The sequence below is a fragment of the Nicotiana attenuata genome, unplaced genomic scaffold (assembly GCF_001879085.1).
Source record: "Nicotiana attenuata strain UT unplaced genomic scaffold, NIATTr2, whole genome shotgun sequence".
Classification (NCBI taxonomy): Eukaryota; Viridiplantae; Streptophyta; class Magnoliopsida; order Solanales; family Solanaceae; genus Nicotiana; species Nicotiana attenuata.
Window position 1 is genome coordinate 99,198 of NW_017672116.1, and position 17,328 is coordinate 116,525.

The 17,328-nt window shown below is 37.5% G+C and overlaps 2 protein-coding genes across 2 annotated transcripts; one reads left to right on the forward strand and one right to left on the reverse strand.

Moving 5' to 3' along the window:
- The first annotated feature begins 3,486 nt into the window (after positions 1-3,486).
- Positions 3,487-13,969, forward strand: LOC109211923 (diacylglycerol kinase 1-like). Its single transcript, XM_019375520.1, has 8 exons — positions 3,487-3,761; positions 6,256-7,768; positions 8,533-8,899; positions 9,072-9,148; positions 12,009-12,128; positions 12,380-12,544; positions 12,968-13,105; positions 13,537-13,969. The coding sequence occupies exons 2-8, from the start codon at positions 6,575-6,577 to the stop codon at positions 13,684-13,686; spliced, it is 2,211 nt and encodes a 736-aa protein (XP_019231065.1). The 5' UTR covers positions 3,487-3,761; positions 6,256-6,574; the 3' UTR covers positions 13,687-13,969.
- A 1,481-nt stretch (positions 13,970-15,450) lies between these two features.
- LOC109211920 lies at positions 15,451-16,074 on the reverse strand. The gene has a single exon (XM_019375517.1). It carries the CDS (start codon positions 16,072-16,074, stop codon positions 15,451-15,453), a length of 624 nt encoding a protein of 207 aa, XP_019231062.1.
- Between the last annotated feature and the right edge of the window lie 1,254 nt (positions 16,075-17,328).

Genomic DNA, 17,328 nt, shown 5'->3' on the forward strand with positions numbered 1-17,328 from the left:
AGTCGAGTCACTTTATCAGGTTTGGCCATTTGGTATTCACAAGACTAGGATTGGTCAAAAAATTTCTATTTGATTTAGCCGATAAACCGCCTGAAAATCATTAATCCGATATATGGCTGTCCAACGGAACGGGCCGTTGTCCCGTCCCGTTTCGTCCCGCTTCGTCCCGTCCCGTCCCGTCCCGTCCCGCGTCCCGTCCCGTCCCGTCCCGTCCCGCGTCCCGTCCCGTCCCACGCGTCCCGTCCCGTCCCGTCCTGCCTGTTTTTTTTTTATTTAAAAACTAGCCGTTGGGCAACGGCTTAAATTGCAAAAATAGCCGTTGCCAACGGTCCAAAAAGCCCCCACACCCCCCAAAACACCCCCAACCCCCCCTCTCCCCCCCAAACTTTTAATATAACCCCTAAGTTTAATATTTGACACTTTGACCCTATTTTCTACTATAAATACCCCCCATTCTTCTTCATTTTTTCCCACAAAAAATCAATCTTCTCTCTCAAATCTCTTACATTCTAATATTCTATATTATTCTCTCAATATTGTTACTATCAAGTGATATCTTTCAACTTTCAAGTATTTGGGCAAATTTTTTGGAGCAACTTTCAAGCTTCAAATTAATTCGTCAAGTATTTGGAGCAATATTTCGGGCAATTTCTTCAAGTTTCAATATTTAATCACGGTGCACTCGTTCCATCTCCTAATTTTAATATATAATTTTTGCGTATCATTTTAGTGCTTAATTTTTGTGTTTACTTTACGTGTTATATTTTCGTATTTCATTTGTGTGTGTAATATTTGTGTTAGCTTTTTTAATTTAGTTTCGTATTTAAATCATGGCACCTAAAAATGTATTTGGTATGTTTAAAAAAAGTTGTAAAAAAAGTAGTAAAGCTGAAAGTAGTAGTAATCCTAATCCTAACCCTTCTCCTATACCCCCTAGAGTTCGAACGAATATTGATGAAATGACTCATGTTGATGAAACTTCATTTTCTCAACCTCCCACATTTTATGATGTTCATGTCGAAGAACAATTAGATCATGAAACTTTACAAAGACAATTTGGCAACGATATTTTTTTTGAGGATGAAGAAAATGAGGATGAAGAAAATGAGGAAGAAGAATTAGACGAAACACCCACTAGTCCCGCAACACAAGCTCCAACTCAGAGTCAATCTCAGTCTGGAGCTTTACCCCCTGTACCCCCTGTAAGGGGTAAGCCTAAGGTTGAACGTCCCAAAACATCACTTGTATGGAATTTTTTTAAACATGATAAAGTCAATCATCGTGCTTCAATTATGGCCCGAGATATCCTGGCTATTCAATCATCATCAGTAGCATCGGAGAGTGCATTTAGCGCGGCAAGATTTCAAATTGGAGATCATAGACATTCATTAGCGGAGGACAGTCTAGAGATTTCCGTCTTATTCAGAGATTGGATTATCAGAAAGAAGAAATCTTGGTTTTGAAAAACTAACCACTAGGGAGGAAGAAGAATACAATGAGATACTTACCACTGGGAGCGATGATGGCATGGAGCTCATGGAACATCAATCAACATTGCCAATTCCAGTAGAATGTCCAAGAGATATTATTGATAAGTTACAAAGAAGCTATATAGGAGCTTACACATATTAGTATGATAATTTGTAATTGGCTACTAAGAGGCCTAGTTCAAACAGAACCCTTCCTAGAAGGTGGCTGCGTAGATTAGGTGCTCTTCAAAAGAATTGTATTTGTATTTGAGATTTGAAAGTTCTATTAATGAAATAAATGTCTCTAAGAGATGAATTATTTTTATGATTTGTCGGTGTTACTTAATAGTTAATACTTTGAAATTATATTAAATAAATTATAACTCTATTATAAATTTATATTTACTAGATTATTTCATTACAAGTCTTTTGTTTTAATATTTTATAATTCTTTACTTAGTTTTCTAATTTTCTTTTTAACATACTAACATAGTAATATTTAAGTTTATTAAATAAGTCAAAAATCTAGCCGTTGCAAACTTTAAAAACATAGTAATTTTCAAAAAACTAGAATTTTTTTTTTTTTAAAAATACACTTAAGGCCCACGAACCCGTCCCGTCCCGTTTGGTTGGCGGGACGGGACGGGACGACCGTTTCGTCCCGTTTGTCCCGTCCCGTTTCGTCCCGTCCCGCCACCGTCCCGCCTAAATCTCGTCCCGTCCCGTTGGACACCCATAATCCGATACCATTCTGCCCGTTATCTTATTGGATTGCTAACGAATTATTATATTTATAATCCGATAACCAATAAGCCGAACCGTTAAGCTTAATTATCTGCCCAATCCGTCCGATAAGCACCCCTACTTACCCCTACCTTATAAAAATAGAGAGACTGTTTCCGATATACCATCGGCTCAAAAAACAGTAGAGATAAGATTAAACAGCCAAGTAATAAACAAAGGTGACAACAAAGCAATATGGTGACGGTCGTGAATGGCACAACAATATTATTTGGTAAACCTTTGATTTAAATAATAATTAACTTCTTAAAACACATTTAAGCGACAATGAAGTTCTACGTTTATACAAAAGGAAAAGGGTTCAAATATTTTTACAGGAAATAGTTCTAGTTCAAATAAAGAAAAAATTAAGAATTACTAAAATTTTAGTTGATTTCAAAGTACAATATTTTAGGAATAATTAAATGATAATATTGAAAAGTCAAAGTCTTAAATATTAGAAAAGTAATTAAATGACTATTTATAAATACTGGGAAACTAATTAAATAATTATTCCTACATATTAAAAAATTAATTAAATGACTATTTTGTCTAGTGCGAACTCTTAAAAACAGGGAACGACATTTTGTTAAGGACTTTTGTGCTTTTTAATATAGTATAAATATAGATAGATTTAGCTAATGTTTGAATTTAATTATTTAATGCAAAAATAAAATTAGAACAAAAATATTTTTAATTAATACGCAAAAAGGGATATTCGGGGGGGGGGGGGGGGTTGTAATACAGAAATGGTAGCAACGGCAATGGCCCGCTGCCGACTGTCGTCGCAATGACCAATCGTGTCCACGGCGTGTTGCCTGACGAATGATTAAGGAAGCTCCATACTACCGACGAAGCAGTGTGGTTATGGTAGGCCCAATTTCACACGCCGAGGGTCACATGTGTCACGTCAGTCCACGTGTACTGAGAATCTCCAAAACGTCGCTCTCTCACTAGTAAAGTATCACATACGTCCAAATCTCCAAATACAATATTACATGAGTTATAGCCCGTTTGTTTGTGAAGTGCTTTTTTTTTTAAAGTGCTTTACTTAAAAGTATTTTTGGTGAAAAGCAGTTTGTATTTGGCTAATTAATTTAAAAAGCACTTCTGAGCAACAATTAGTGTTTGGCCAAGCTTTAAAAAACTACTTCTAAGTGTATTTTACTTGCAAAAGCTTGGTCAAACACTAAAAATGCTTTTGGAAAAAAAAAATCAATTTTGCCCAAAAAAAAAAGCTTCGCCAAAGAGGCTATTAGAATCTGAAAGAATCTTACTATTTAACCAAAAAAAGAAAGAAAAAGCAAACCCAAAGCAGTAAGTTAAATATAGTTTAATTCTCCATTTGCTCAAACTTTGCTTCTTTGCTTTGCTTTGCTTCACTTTTGCTTTTGATTCTGTCCATTTCCAGCGCATTTGTTTCTTCATCGGCTAGGGTTTTGCAGACACTAGACATGATTCGATCTCTTATCAGTTTGTGACGTTTTTGCTGTTTGGATTGAGATGTTGTTGGTACGGATTTTCCTCTTTTGATTTTGTGATCACATTTATTCTGTCCTTTCTTTTTGTGATTATGATCGTGGCGTGCTTTTCAATTTTCTATGTTTATTTTTCTCCTATATCACCTTCTTAGTCACTGTTTGGATACTTATATATAGAGATAAATTCATTTGAAGAAACTCTGGTTTTGAGTAATCCTTTGATTTGCCCTTAAAATGCAAATTATTTATCAGTACTGGAATGATATTGTCTAAACAGAGCGAAGTGGATTGTGAGGGTTAGTTTGATTGTTTATTTGATTGATTGCTTTCCAGTTTCCTCATATACTATCAGGAACTACCTTTTTAGGTAGTACTCCCTCCGTGTCAATTCATATGTGCGTGTTTGACTGGGCATGTAGTTTAAGAAAAAAAAGTAAGACATGAAATTTGTGGTCTAAACAAGCCATAAACATTTTTGTTTCTAAATATAGAAAAGTATCACTTCTTTGGGGACAGACGAAAGAGTGCCACATCAATTGAGACAGAGAGAGTACTATCTTTCCGCTTGACAGACTTATTTATACTTTTTTGAAGACATATTTTCCGTTATGAAGTGATTTGATTTGAGAAGTAAGTATAACACTTGGATATTGTGAGAGTATTGGACTGAAGAGCATCTTTTTTTTTTTTTTTTTTGAAGAAGTAGGTAATTATCATTAATAAAGGTATCCAGAAGATGCATAATTAAAAAGATAATAAAAACAGAACAAAAGTTAGCTACAGAATAATATCTATGCCAGATTCAGGGAGCTAACAAAATACAAAAAATTGTCAAACATTGTTTACAGGGGAATGAAAATGCCAACTGAGCAATCTAGCTAAGCATCTGGCTTTAAGAGTGTGAGTTGGAGTGCGATTTCTTTCAGTCCAAACACACCAAAAATTACCGCTGGGATCATTCTCCCGATCCTTTTGATGGTTTTTTCAACTCTCCAAGAATGCCAACTAATATATGCTTCTTTGACTGTTTGAGTCATGACCCAGTATAACCAAAAATAGAGCAGAAGAAGTTCCAGAAATCAGCTGTGAAAGGGCAATGCAGAAATAAGTGGCTGACATTCTCTGAACTTTGGTGGCACATATAGCATCTGTTCACTAGGATTATGCCTCTCTTACTGAGGTTATCTGTGTTAGGCATGCTCCCTTAAGTGCTATCCAGGAAAAGCAGGAAATTTTTTAGAGGTAGCCTAATCTTCCACACATGCTTCCACGGCCAGTCCTTTAAAATACCATTCTGAGAGCACAAATGGTCATAGCCAGCCTTGACTGTGTACTTCCCATCTTTTGATCTTCCCCACAAGATTCTGTCAGGTTGGTGTATGTCAAAGCTGTATTCTGCCAAAGTTGTAAAGAGAGTGAGTAGGACATTGATTTCCCAGTCATAGAGGTTTCTCCTAAAAATGGGGTTCCAGCTATTTCCATCCTTGTACTGAGCAATTGATGCATCCTGATTGCATGCAATTTGATATAACCATAGAAGGACTCCTTTAAGGTTGTGCTGCCAAGCCATTTGTCTTTCCAGATTCTAATGTGTAAACCATTTCCAACATTGAAAGATATATTCTGGAAAAAATCTCTGTTGTGGCTGCTGGTGTGCTTCCATACTCCCACCCCATGTGGTCAAGTGCTTTCCTTGGCACACCAATGATTTTGGGCACCAAATTTAGCAGCTATGATTCTCTTCCAGTAACCTGCCTCATGTTGCGCATATCTCCAAAGCCACGTAATTAGCATGCTTTTGTTGTGATACTTCAGGTTTCTGATTCCCAAACCCCCTTGAGCTTTTGGTTGAGTTACTTTAGACCATTTCACCAATGAGAACTTTTGGGTTGTGCTGTTTCCATCCCCTAAGAATCTCCTTCTTAGTCTATCTACCTGCTTTAGTATTGAGCCTGGCATGGGGTAAAGTAACATACAATAGGTTGGAATACTATCAAGGACACTATTGATAAATGTCCGTCTGCCACTCAATGATAGATATTGCATTTGCCAGGTTGCCAATCTCTTTTCACACTTTTTCAATGACAAGAGCATCTTCTTCTTTTTTGCCTTTTCTTTTCCGTGGGAGAGTGATGTGTAGTACTTACTTTGTCCCATTTTATGTGACACTATTACTATTTGGGGAATAAAACTAATTTTTGTGACTATTTTTTTTTCTTTTTCAAACATCTTCTAAATATTTTTGATAATGATATTTTTGTGGTTTGTGTTACTTTATATGTAGTTTCTAACTATGTAAGAAGTACATTTCAAAAATATTGAGAAGTCAATGTCTGATGTCCGGATTCAGATCAAAAATTAGATGCTTTTAGCTCGTACTCTGAAATCCATCATTCTTTCTAGAAGGGAGGGAGTAATAAGCTACTTTTGTTTCTGTTGCAATCCAAGGATAGGCTATTGTTATAAGAACTTAGGTTGTAATTTTTGACCCTGTTTGATGAAATTTTTATTCTTTTTACTTGCAGGGTATTGTTTTGGCTTTGCTACCGTTATTGAAAGGTGTAAAGCCCTTTGAGATGGCGAGTAAAATAAGCAGGATTGCAAATTTGGAGTGTACAACCACCATCACCTGAGTACTTCACTGGAACATATGTGATTATTGGAGAAACAAGATAACCAACCTCAGGGAACTCATAGCCAGCTTGTGGGGCTTCAGATAGGTGTTCAGTGGAAGTTGCATAATGCAATTATATATGTTAGATTAATGTCCTTTCTGGCTGTTATTTTGTTACTTTAGGTTTTCTGGAGATGTTTTGTGCATTAAGGGAATGTAGAATTTAAGAAATGGAAGACTATCAAGAATTAGATATTCCGCTTGCTAGCTGGATCAGCAAAAATCCCTCCGAGATGGCAGAATCGTGGTTTTTTATTCTCTGTTGTTTCATTGCTGGTTTAGTCGGGATTCTCACTATCATTTACACTGCTTTCCAGTGGAGAAAGAACGTAAACATTAGTTGGATGAAAGCTATAGCTAGGTCAAAGAAAAACCCGAAAGCCAGGTATAAGGTCCCTGTAGCTTCTCATAGTTGGACTTTGGAATCCGTATCTCGAGGAAAAAGTTTAAATTGCTGTGTCTGCTTAGAGTCCATGTCGCCATCTCAAACTCTTGGACCAATGGTGGCATCAGAGAGTTTTTTTAATTGCTGCTGCACTTGTGGTGCAGCAGCTCATCTTAGTTGCTCATCGAATGCTCATAAGGACTGCAAATGTGGATCAATGTTTGGATATAAGCACGTGGTACATCAGTGGGCAGTTCGGTGGACAGAGGTAGCAGATCAACCAGATGACTCTTTCTGCAGCTACTGTGAAGAGTCGTGCAGCAGTTCGTTTCTTGGGGGTTCCCCTATATGGTGTTGCTTATGGTGTCAGCGCCTGGTTCACATTGATTGCCATGCTAATATGTTCAATGAAACTGGTGATATTTGTGACCTGGGCCCTTTCAGAAGGCTTATCTTATCGCCTCTTCATGTTAAAGAGTTTACTAGGACGTCCTCTGGTGGACTGCTGAGTTCTATCACACAAGGAGCCAATGAAATTGCATCTTCAGTACGTGCTACTATTAGAAGTCAAAGCAAGAAATACAAACACAAAAATAAAAATCATTTAAATGAAGTCTCCGCTGACACAGGCAATGGTGATAATACTGGTGACACAACCACTGAAAGCACTGCAGATACTCATCAAGTAAATGGTACTTATAAAGTAGAGGAAAATCGTAATGGTGGTATACATAGAGAGGGTGTAGATCAGCAGCAAGGAAGTGTTCTGAAAAAACTGGTATCTATACCCAGCTTCAAGAGGAGTTCATCAATCAATCAGAAGGATGAGTCTCAGTTAATACGGATGAAACAGAAATATGAATTGACTGATTTGCCTCCAGATGCTAGGCCTCTGCTAGTTTTTCTAAACAAGAAAAGTGGAGCTCAGCGAGGAGATTCACTTAGGCAGCGGTTGAACATTTTATTAAATCCTGTGCAGGTCAGGTCATTTAGAGCAAGCTCCCTTAGCTAGTTGCTTTTCTTTTGGCACAATTGCATGGGAATGTGTTCTTCCTCTATCTATGCATGGATTACTTACATGTTAAGAAATGTTACTACCATAAGAGTGACTTAGACCAATTAGGGTTTGGCATACCCCGAAAAAAGAGAGAGGCGCATGTGCCACAGGCCCTCGGTTACGAAAAAACGAATTGGTTTACAAACTACTTCTGCTGTCCTTTAAAGGGCCTGGGGAGCTCGTAGCTATTAGAAGTCACTTGACTCTCTTACTGAATGATATCATATACTTTATTAGGATATCTCTAAATGTTTGAGCACCTTTCAGCTGATAATTATTACACGTTCACCATCTATACATATAGCCTGATCTTTTAACATGCTAGTATGACCTAATTATAAGACATTTGTCGAAGGATACTCGTTAATCTTCATTTTCAGTTGAGTTGACTATTGAGGATTGTAAAATTTGACTTACATAGGTATCTATCAAGGTGAAGGGAGAGAATTAGATAGAATGAAGTTATAGTTCTCCCCTTTTTACTGAGTTCTAATGTAGAATAGCTGTTTCTTGAGTTCTATTTATTATGCCAGCTTAACTATAGCTCCTTCATAATGAATAACATGGAAGGTGATTTGTTATTTTACTAAAAACACTCATAGAGTAGTCTACGTTTCAGTAGATTCAACAATTTGATGTCCTTGAACGAGTGTCTTGATCTGATGTTGCTTGGATATGCTAATTAGGTCTTTGAGTTGAGCTCAACAGAAGGACCAGAAGTAGGCCTTTATCTATTCAGAAGGGTCCCTCACTTCAGGATTCTCATCTGTGGAGGAGATGGTACTGTCGGATGGGTTTTAAATGCTATAGATAAACAAAACTTTGTTTCACCCCCACCAGTAGCAATACTTCCTGCTGGGACGGGAAATGATTTGGCTAGAGTTCTTTCCTGGGGAGGTGGCTTGGGTTCAGTTGAGAGGCAAGGAGGTCTTTGCACACTTTTGCATGATATAGAACAAGCAGCGGTAACCATCCTTGATCGTTGGAAAGTTTCAATCTTAAACCAACAAGGGGAGCTGCTTCAACCTCCAAAGTTCTTGAACAACTACCTTGGTATGTTGATATCCTTTTCATGTCATAGATAGTACTGATATCTAAAATCTAAATTATCTCTCTGTGACGTGTGACCTGAAAAAATGCAGAATATTTTGCTAGGAAATATTATGATGAGTTTCTCACTTTCTTAGATATAGAATTTGATGATTGTTGGGAACTGATATTCCAGGTGTTGGTTGCGATGCAAAGGTTGCATTAGAAATCCATAATATGAGGGAGGAAAACCCGGAAAAGTTCTACAACCAGGTAATGCAGATATCTTTTTGTTTTTAGAGGATGTGAAGCATGTTAATTGGGTAAATGGGATTGATATGATACCAAATAGGTCTGTAGCTTCAAAGTTTTGCTTTGATAATTGATGTATTTGATGGAAGACCTAAAACTATTTAATGTTAATTTTTTTTGATAAGTAATTAAAGATATTATAAATTTATGCACTAAGCCAGTGCATCAGGCATAATTACAGGTTGTGCAAACCCTCTATTGTATCTAGCATTCCATCTACATCATGTTCAGTTACCAGATTGCACCAAAAAGCTAACAAAAAAATACATCTATGTTTAAAATACAACTATTTAATATTATAAAATGGTAGAGTGATGCCGAAACAAATAAATTTACTCGATGTAAACCTTATAAGTTTTGCTCTTGCTTTGATGCTATACTTTCAAATAGTTTTTAGTTTCTTTTGAGGGTATTTTGGCCTAATTATAGTGCACTTAGTCTTGAAACATTTCTTTTCATAGTCACTTTTTATTCTTCGATATTGGTTCCACACTTGTGGCGCTTGTGTAAAAGAACAGTTGTCAGACCATTTTTCACTAGGCTGCTGAACATAGAGTCAGGTGCCATTAGTAATATGCTCTTCAGTTCTCTCAGAGGGGGAGAGGAGAAGTTCTTTTGGACAGAATCTTTAAAGGAAATAAGAACCTCACCTAGATGTTCTAGACTTGACTAATGACTCCTCTAATATCTCAGACCTGAATGCTTTCTTGTTTTAACATGCATTTCTGTTCATCAATAAAAGAAAGACAAAATCTTGTCTTGCATACAGTTCCTTGGGCTAGTCTTTTTCAGATATCAATCTTTGCTTTTGGCATTTCTGATTGTCACTGAATTAGTTCTCAACGTGTTCGTTCGAGCTTTCTTCATGGTTTATTGGTGCTACCTGCCGATCTACTCTGCTTAACAGTTGCTTTATATTGCATCCCTGTCAAAACATGTCGTCTCATATACAGTAGCATTTAACTTTATATGCACATTATTGATAACGATTTGTCCTCATGTTTCTGATATTCATCTCTTTAAGAGATTCCAGCACTTCGTTACTTCGGGGAAACCGATATATCTAAATTTTTGAAAATTTGGAGAGTTGAGTATCCATGAGATGGTGTTTGCTAGCCATGAACTCTTATGCCTTTTCATGTTTAACATAAATCCAGTTCAGTGAGTTCATTAGATAGGTTTTCCTCTGCAACAACAACAACATACCCAGTAAAATCCCACTAGTGGGGTCTGGGGAGAGTAGAGTGTACGCAGACCTTACCCCTACCCCGAAAAGGGCAGAGAGGCTGTTTCCAGGAGACTCTCGGCTCAACAGGAAAGGCAATAATACCAGAAAAGAAATAAGAGAAAAGACATGTAACAATAAAAGATACTAGAAAGAAAATAACCACAACAAATAAGTGAAAGGACAATAACACAAAATTATGCAAAACACCAATGTGAATACGACAAAGACCGCTAACAAACCTAACGAAACTCTAATAGACTACCCGGTACAAAGAGGGAAGAACTCTCGACTACCCCCTAGCCTACCACCCTAATGCTCGACCTCCACATGTTCCTATCAAGAGCCATGTCCTCGGAAATCTGAAGTCGCGCCATGTCCTGCCTGATCACCTCGCCCCAATACTTCCTAGGCCGCCCTCTGCCTCTTCTCGTACCTGCCAAAGTCAACCGCTCACACCTCCTAACCGGTGCATCTACGCTTCTCCTCCACACGTGTCCGAACCATCTAAGCCGCGCTTCCCGCATCTTGTCGTCCACGGGAGCCACGCCCACCCTCTCCCGAGTATCTTCATTCCGAATCTTATCCAGCCTAGTGTGCCCACACATCCATCTCAACATTCTCATTTCTGCTACTTTCATCTTTTGGATATGTGAATTCTTGACTGGCCAACACTCAGCTCCATACAACATGGCCGGTATAACCACCGCTTTATAGAACTTACCTTTGAGTTTCGGTGGCACATTCTTGTCATACAGGACTCCAGACGCTAACCTCCATTTCATCCACCCCACTCCTATACGGTGCGTAACATCCCCATCGATCTCCCTATCTCCCTGGATAATTGACCCTAAGTACTTAAAACTTTCTCTCTTGAGGATGACCTATGAGTCAAGCCTAACTTCCACATCCGCTTCCCCCATCACGTTGCTGAACTTTACATTCCACATATTCTGTCTTAGTCCTACTCAACTTGAAACCTTTAGACTCTAGAGTCTGCCTCCATACCTCCAGTCTCCCATTAAGGCCGCCTCGCGTCTCATCAATCAGAACTATATCATCAGCTAACAATATACACCATGGCACCTCTCCTTGGATATGGTGTGTCAGTGCGTCCATCGCTAGAGCAAATAAGAACGGGCTAAGCGCAGATCCTTGGTGTAATCCCATAACCACCGGAAAAGGCTCTGAGTCACCTCCCACAGTCCTAACCCGAGTCGTAGCTCCATCATACATATCCTTTATCGCCCATAGGTTTTCCTTGGTGTAATCCCATAGGTTTTCCTCTGCTCTTTCCAAAAGTGGGTTAAGTTGACAAGCTCTTACAATAAGTTAGCCTGCAGTAAGTTGGCTACTTAGTGAACTCTCTCGTCTGAGGTGGTTCTTGTGGATGCTAATAATTATTTGAGGTTTAATCGTCTTTGTTTGTCTGTTCTGTATTTATGTAATAATAAATTGTGTTTATGTGTATTCAGAGATTGAGGTCATGATTTTTATTCTTGTAGGAGTTTTTTGTGTAATTGATTAATTTAAGTTCATATATTTGTCGATGTGTATTTCTGTCAGTGCTGAAAATATTTGGCAACATTGTTGCAGTTCATGAACAAAGTTCTTTATGCCAGAGAAGGTGCCAGGAGTATCATGGACAGGACATTTGCAGATTTTCCATGGCAAGTTCATGTGGAGGTTGATGGTGTTGAGATCGAGGTTCCTGAGGTAAGTGTCAAATGCGCAGCTACAAAATCCTTTTGAAATACATATGCTTTTGAACTTTTACTTTTAGTCATTTAACGTACTGACTTCTTGTCGTCTAACATATTCATTTTGCAAGTTTCGTAGTTATTCATATTTTTGAACATTTTACACATGAGGTAGTTGTGGTTGATGTTTTAGTCGGTTATTACTTAAAATACAATTGCTAGTTAATGGATCAGTGGTGAAACGATCATGCTCTTTACTCTTTCTAGGATGCAGAAGGTGTTCTTGTAGCTAATATTGGGAGCTACATGGGCGGAGTAGACTTGTGGCAGAATGAAGATGAAAGCTATGATAATCTTGATCCTCAATCCATGCACGATAAGATGCTGGAGGTTGTAAGCATTTCTGGTACCTGGCATCTTGGGAAGCTTCAGGTATATTTTGGGGAATTCCTGAGATGATGTGGTAAAAGTAACCATCATTTCGAAGCTTTGTTTCCTGAGAGACATTTCAATATTGTTCATTGATTTCGTTTAAGCACTTAGCTGTTATTGTATGTTCATATCCCTAGTTGGAGTCTGACCAATAATTATATCTGGTAGTATTAGTAAAAGAATTCTGGTAGTTCAGTAGTTCTGTGGCAGGAGTTGTTGCAGATATTGGTGTAAGTAAATGGAGAAGGAGAAACAGTTGATGGTTTTTGTTGAGGGTTTATTTTGAATTGGGTTCAACTGCTCCTGTTTGAATCTGATTAGACAATGCAGTTTCTGACATAAAGTTTCATTAAGGTTTATTTTATCTTTCAGCTACTTTTAAATGTTGGACCTGTGTGATAAGAGCATTGTTCTTACAATCAGGTGGGGCTTTCCAAAGCTCGGCGGCTTGCACAAGGACAAGTGATTAAAATTCAACTTTTTGCTGCATTTCCTGTTCAAGTAGATGGAGAACCTTGGAATCAGCAACCCTGTACATTGACGATAACACATCATGGACAGGTTTCCTTCCACAACAATGTGCTTAAATTTTTATCTGCTGAGGCATGGATCTGAGACCATTGTATCTGGCATGCCTGCATTACTATCTAATAGTTATCCTGACATCATGCATTTAAGGTTCTAGCGATTTTGAAGTGGTGGGACTGGGAAATTTCAATTTTATAATTCATTTCTATGTATCTTTAGCCGCATGGAAAATAGTCTTTTCTGAGGGAAATTGATGTATGTTTAGGCTTGTTATGGTGCATTCTCTTGGTTCGTTGTCATTCCCTCCCCCTCCCCCCTTTTTCTTTTAGATAATGTTGGGCTTATATACCCGAACCCAACTTGCTTGGTGATATGGTCGTGCAGTTTCTTCAGGTTACTACACTATTATTATACACACACAGACATATACATATGCACATATATCTGACACTTGTCTTTTACAGGCTTTTATGCTGAAGAGAGCAGCAGAAGAATCTCTAGGTCATGCAGCAGCCATAATTGCAGATGTGCTTGAGAATGCTGAATCCAATCAAGTAATTAATACGTCACAGAAGCGAGCACTTCTTCAAGAAATGGCTATCAGACTGTCTTAGCTGTGTTTGTTACACGATCGGGCACACTGATTTTTTTACTTTGCTACAGCTTATGCTGAATTTCTTAGTTACTGTGTTTTCTGTATAAAAAGTCTTCTGCTTCATCGCATAGGTTCGTCCACTTCATTTGTGAAATATCAAGAAGACTTGGAATGCTTCTAGCTGAAGCTTGTTTGTATATTGAACTCCAGTGTAAAGACTTCTAAATGAGGTGACTTTTGCAGCGGCTTGTTTAAATGTGCGTCAAATTTGAGTTTACGAGCTACATCAATCTTTATTCTGACTTCTTCCAAGGCTCTTAAAGTTCTCTATCAATCAATTACATTTCTTATCCTACAATTAGATTCTTTTAGTATGATTTTGTCAATTCTTGTTTGTATGATGATTTATCTACCAATCCGTACCTGTTTTATTTGGAAAACCTACTTATTTGTTCACTTTAAGAAACTAAAATAGTTTGCTTTTCTTAATTTGTTTTCCCCTTGGTCCATAACTACGTCCTTCGTGTTGTTACGACTTACAGGCAGAGTGTTTAAGTATTATAGTGTGTAAATTTTTTTATGCCATAAGGTTTAGTTATTTGTATTAATAGTATAAAGGAAATATGTTGCGCTTATTTATGAATTTTGCTTATCTTTTCTTCTTGCCCGATCAACCGTATTAGTTGTTTCCCCTTGTTGTTAAGGTAAGGGAACCCAAGTAATCCATATATAAAAGAAGAGTATTATGTCCTAGCTACATGCTAATAGTTACTTATTGATTTATCTTGATTTTTAGGCGCATTGGAAAAAAATATAAGAAAATCCTAAAGAAGTCATCAACGTTAAATTGTAACGTATCTTTGTCTAAAATCATTATATATTTGTTGAATTAATTTCATAATACAATTTTTTTCATTAACTCATGTTAAACACCACCCTGAAAAGAAAATAAAACCCTAATAAAACAAAGTCACTTTGATAATGTATTATATTAGTGTTACTGAAGGAAAAAATTAGGGAATTGGTTAAAAACTAATTTGATACGTCAAGCTTCTCTCTAAAGCTTGAAATTTGAATAATTAATTGATTTGGGTACAAAATTTAAGAAAAAAATGAATTTTTTTAGTAGTTTTTAACATATCATAATATTAGTATGATTATTAGACTTTTGAAAAATATGATTTTAAATATGTCTTAACATTTGTATTGCTATAAAATTTTACTTTCACATATGCACCAATCTATTACGAGTATATATTCTATTACATGGGGAAGCGTCCTTCTCAAGAGTAGAGAGAGAAACGCCACCATCTTTCTAAAAAACCTCTAAACTTTCAAAACCACTCTTCACATCCCCCACCTAGTATGGATGCTGATATAGAAATGCAATTAATTCCACCCAAACCATCGGATATTATCAACGATTGCACTGTCTGATTGCCTAGTAATCTACAAACCTCTTTTAAAGATCAACTAATTAGGGGAGAGGAAGGGTTGGATATCATCACTGATTTCACCACACCCATGATCAACTCCTTCGATATCTCTCCCTCATTGATATCCCCTGAATCAACCTTTGAAGAAAAGATAATTTCTCTTTCACAGGAGGATAGAAACCGGATGTACATGCCCTGGAAATTCTCCATCATTATTTTTTTTGGTAATTAAATCTTTTGTATTACCAGGGAAAATATTTACAAGTAAATCAAACCCTTACAAGATACCTTTTTCCTATACATCACACCCCTCCCCATGAACTGTTATTTACACTTGTATCTAACTATTACACTGGGTACCAATCTAGTCTATGTAGCATTCCCACTGTATGTTTGGTACTTCGAGAATGTAGCTCTTGAATGATCTTCTTACTTACTGCTTCCCAACCTGTCACCTTTGCTTGAAAAATTCTAGTATTCCTTTCTTGCCATACATGGTATACTGTTGCTGCTACTGTCATTTTGTACAACTTTGCAGCAGCTGTTTTCCTTTTAGTCTTCTTCTCAGCCCATCGTAGTTCTTCATCCCAACCAGCTACAGGTCTTCTAATTCCTTGCCATGCTAACAGTGTGCTCCACAATGCTTTTGCATATGTGCATTCAAAGAACAAGTGCTGTATAGTTTCATTGGCTTGCTTGCACAAGACACATTCCTGATCCACCTGCATTCCCCACTTCTGCAATCTATCCTTTGTGTATAGCTTCCCATGAGCTGCCACAGTTAGTATAAATGTCCATCTTGGGCATCCTGTATTATGGCAGGCTACCCTTCTCCAACTAACTTTCTCAAATCTTCCACGCAGCCTGTGATATATGTTTTTAATTGAGCAGCTTTGCATATTCATGATATCTTCATAGCTGAGCCCTGCCTCCATGAATGTCTCCTTTGCTTTTATGATCTTATTCACCATCCAAGATGCTTGTTTCAGTTGAACATCCCATATGTGTCTTCCTTTGATGTAATAGCTGTGTATCCACAGTTTCTTTTTCTCCTTGCACAAATTCCAGAATTGTTTGCAGATGGCAGACTTGTCCATATAGCTATATTCATAATGTTGAAGCCCCCTGCAGATTTAGGTAAGCAGACTTTCTCCCATGCCAGTAGAGCCTTTTTTGATATACTTCCATCTCCTGTCCACAAAAAACTTCTACACGTTGCTTCAATTAACTTTGTGATCTTTTTAGGCAATACAAAGATTTGTGCCCAGTATGTCTGTATAGAAAATGGCACACTCTTTATCAGTTGGACTCTGCCAGCATAAGACAGAAATTTGGCAGTCCATGACTCTATTCTTCCCATTATCTTGTCAATTAGAGGTTGGCACTGGGCTATGGATATTCTTTTTGAGCTTAATGGGGCACCTAGATACCTTACTGGTAGCTCACCCTTTTGAATTCCTAGAAACTCTAGTATTCCCTCCTGATCAGCTTGTGATACTCCACCAAAGAAGATAGAACTTTTGTGTTTATTGATCGCCAGTCCAGAAGCATTTGAGAACTCCATGAAGCATCGGAACAAAAGCTTTATTGAACCTATATCACCCCTGCAAAACAATAAAAGGTCATCAGCAAATCCAAGCTGCAAGATTTTCATCCAAGCTGCAAGATTTTCTCCATCATTATTAAGTTACAAGGGAAAAGAATACTCCATCAAATCCTTAAGAAAAAAGTCCAGGAGCTTTGGAAAGTGTCTGAAAATTTTTCTCTAATAGATTTAGGTTCAGACTACTTCATTGCTAAATTTCAAAATCAAGAAAGTATGATCTCAGTTCTGCAAAATGGTGTGTGGTTTATCTTTGGCCATTTTCTTTCATGTCAAAGGCGGGAACCAAATTTCGTAGCATCTAACGCTAAAAAAATCCACACAGCAGTTTGGACTCGTCTACCGAATTTACCTACTGAGTTTTATGATGGGATCATTCTTAAAAAAACTGGAAACTCGATTGGTAGAATTCTTAAAATAGATGCTTGTACCTCCTCTACCCTAAGAGGTCGTTATGCTCATCTCTGTGTGGAATTACCCATGGACAAACCAGTTACAAAATTTATTCAAATTGAAAAATACAAGCAACTAATCGAATATGAAGGGGAAAAAAATTCTATGTAAGCTTTATGGATTATTAGGGCACACAATACACCATTGTCCTATGGCTGGAATACCAACA

Coding starts and splice junctions, on each gene's coding strand:
- LOC109211923 (XM_019375520.1), top strand. CDS start 6,575: ATGGAAGACTATCAAGAATTAGATATTCCGCTTGCTAGCTGGATCAGC. Junction 12,545..12,967: donor GGCATCTTGGGAAGCTTCAG/GTATATTTTGGG, acceptor TCTTACAATCAG/GTGGGGCTTTCCAAAGCTCG. Junction 13,106..13,536: donor CGATAACACATCATGGACAG/GTTTCCTTCCAC, acceptor TGTCTTTTACAG/GCTTTTATGCTGAAGAGAGC.
- LOC109211920 (XM_019375517.1), bottom strand. CDS start 16,074: ATGGTGAATAAGATCATAAAAGCAAAGGAGACATTCATGGAGGCAGGG.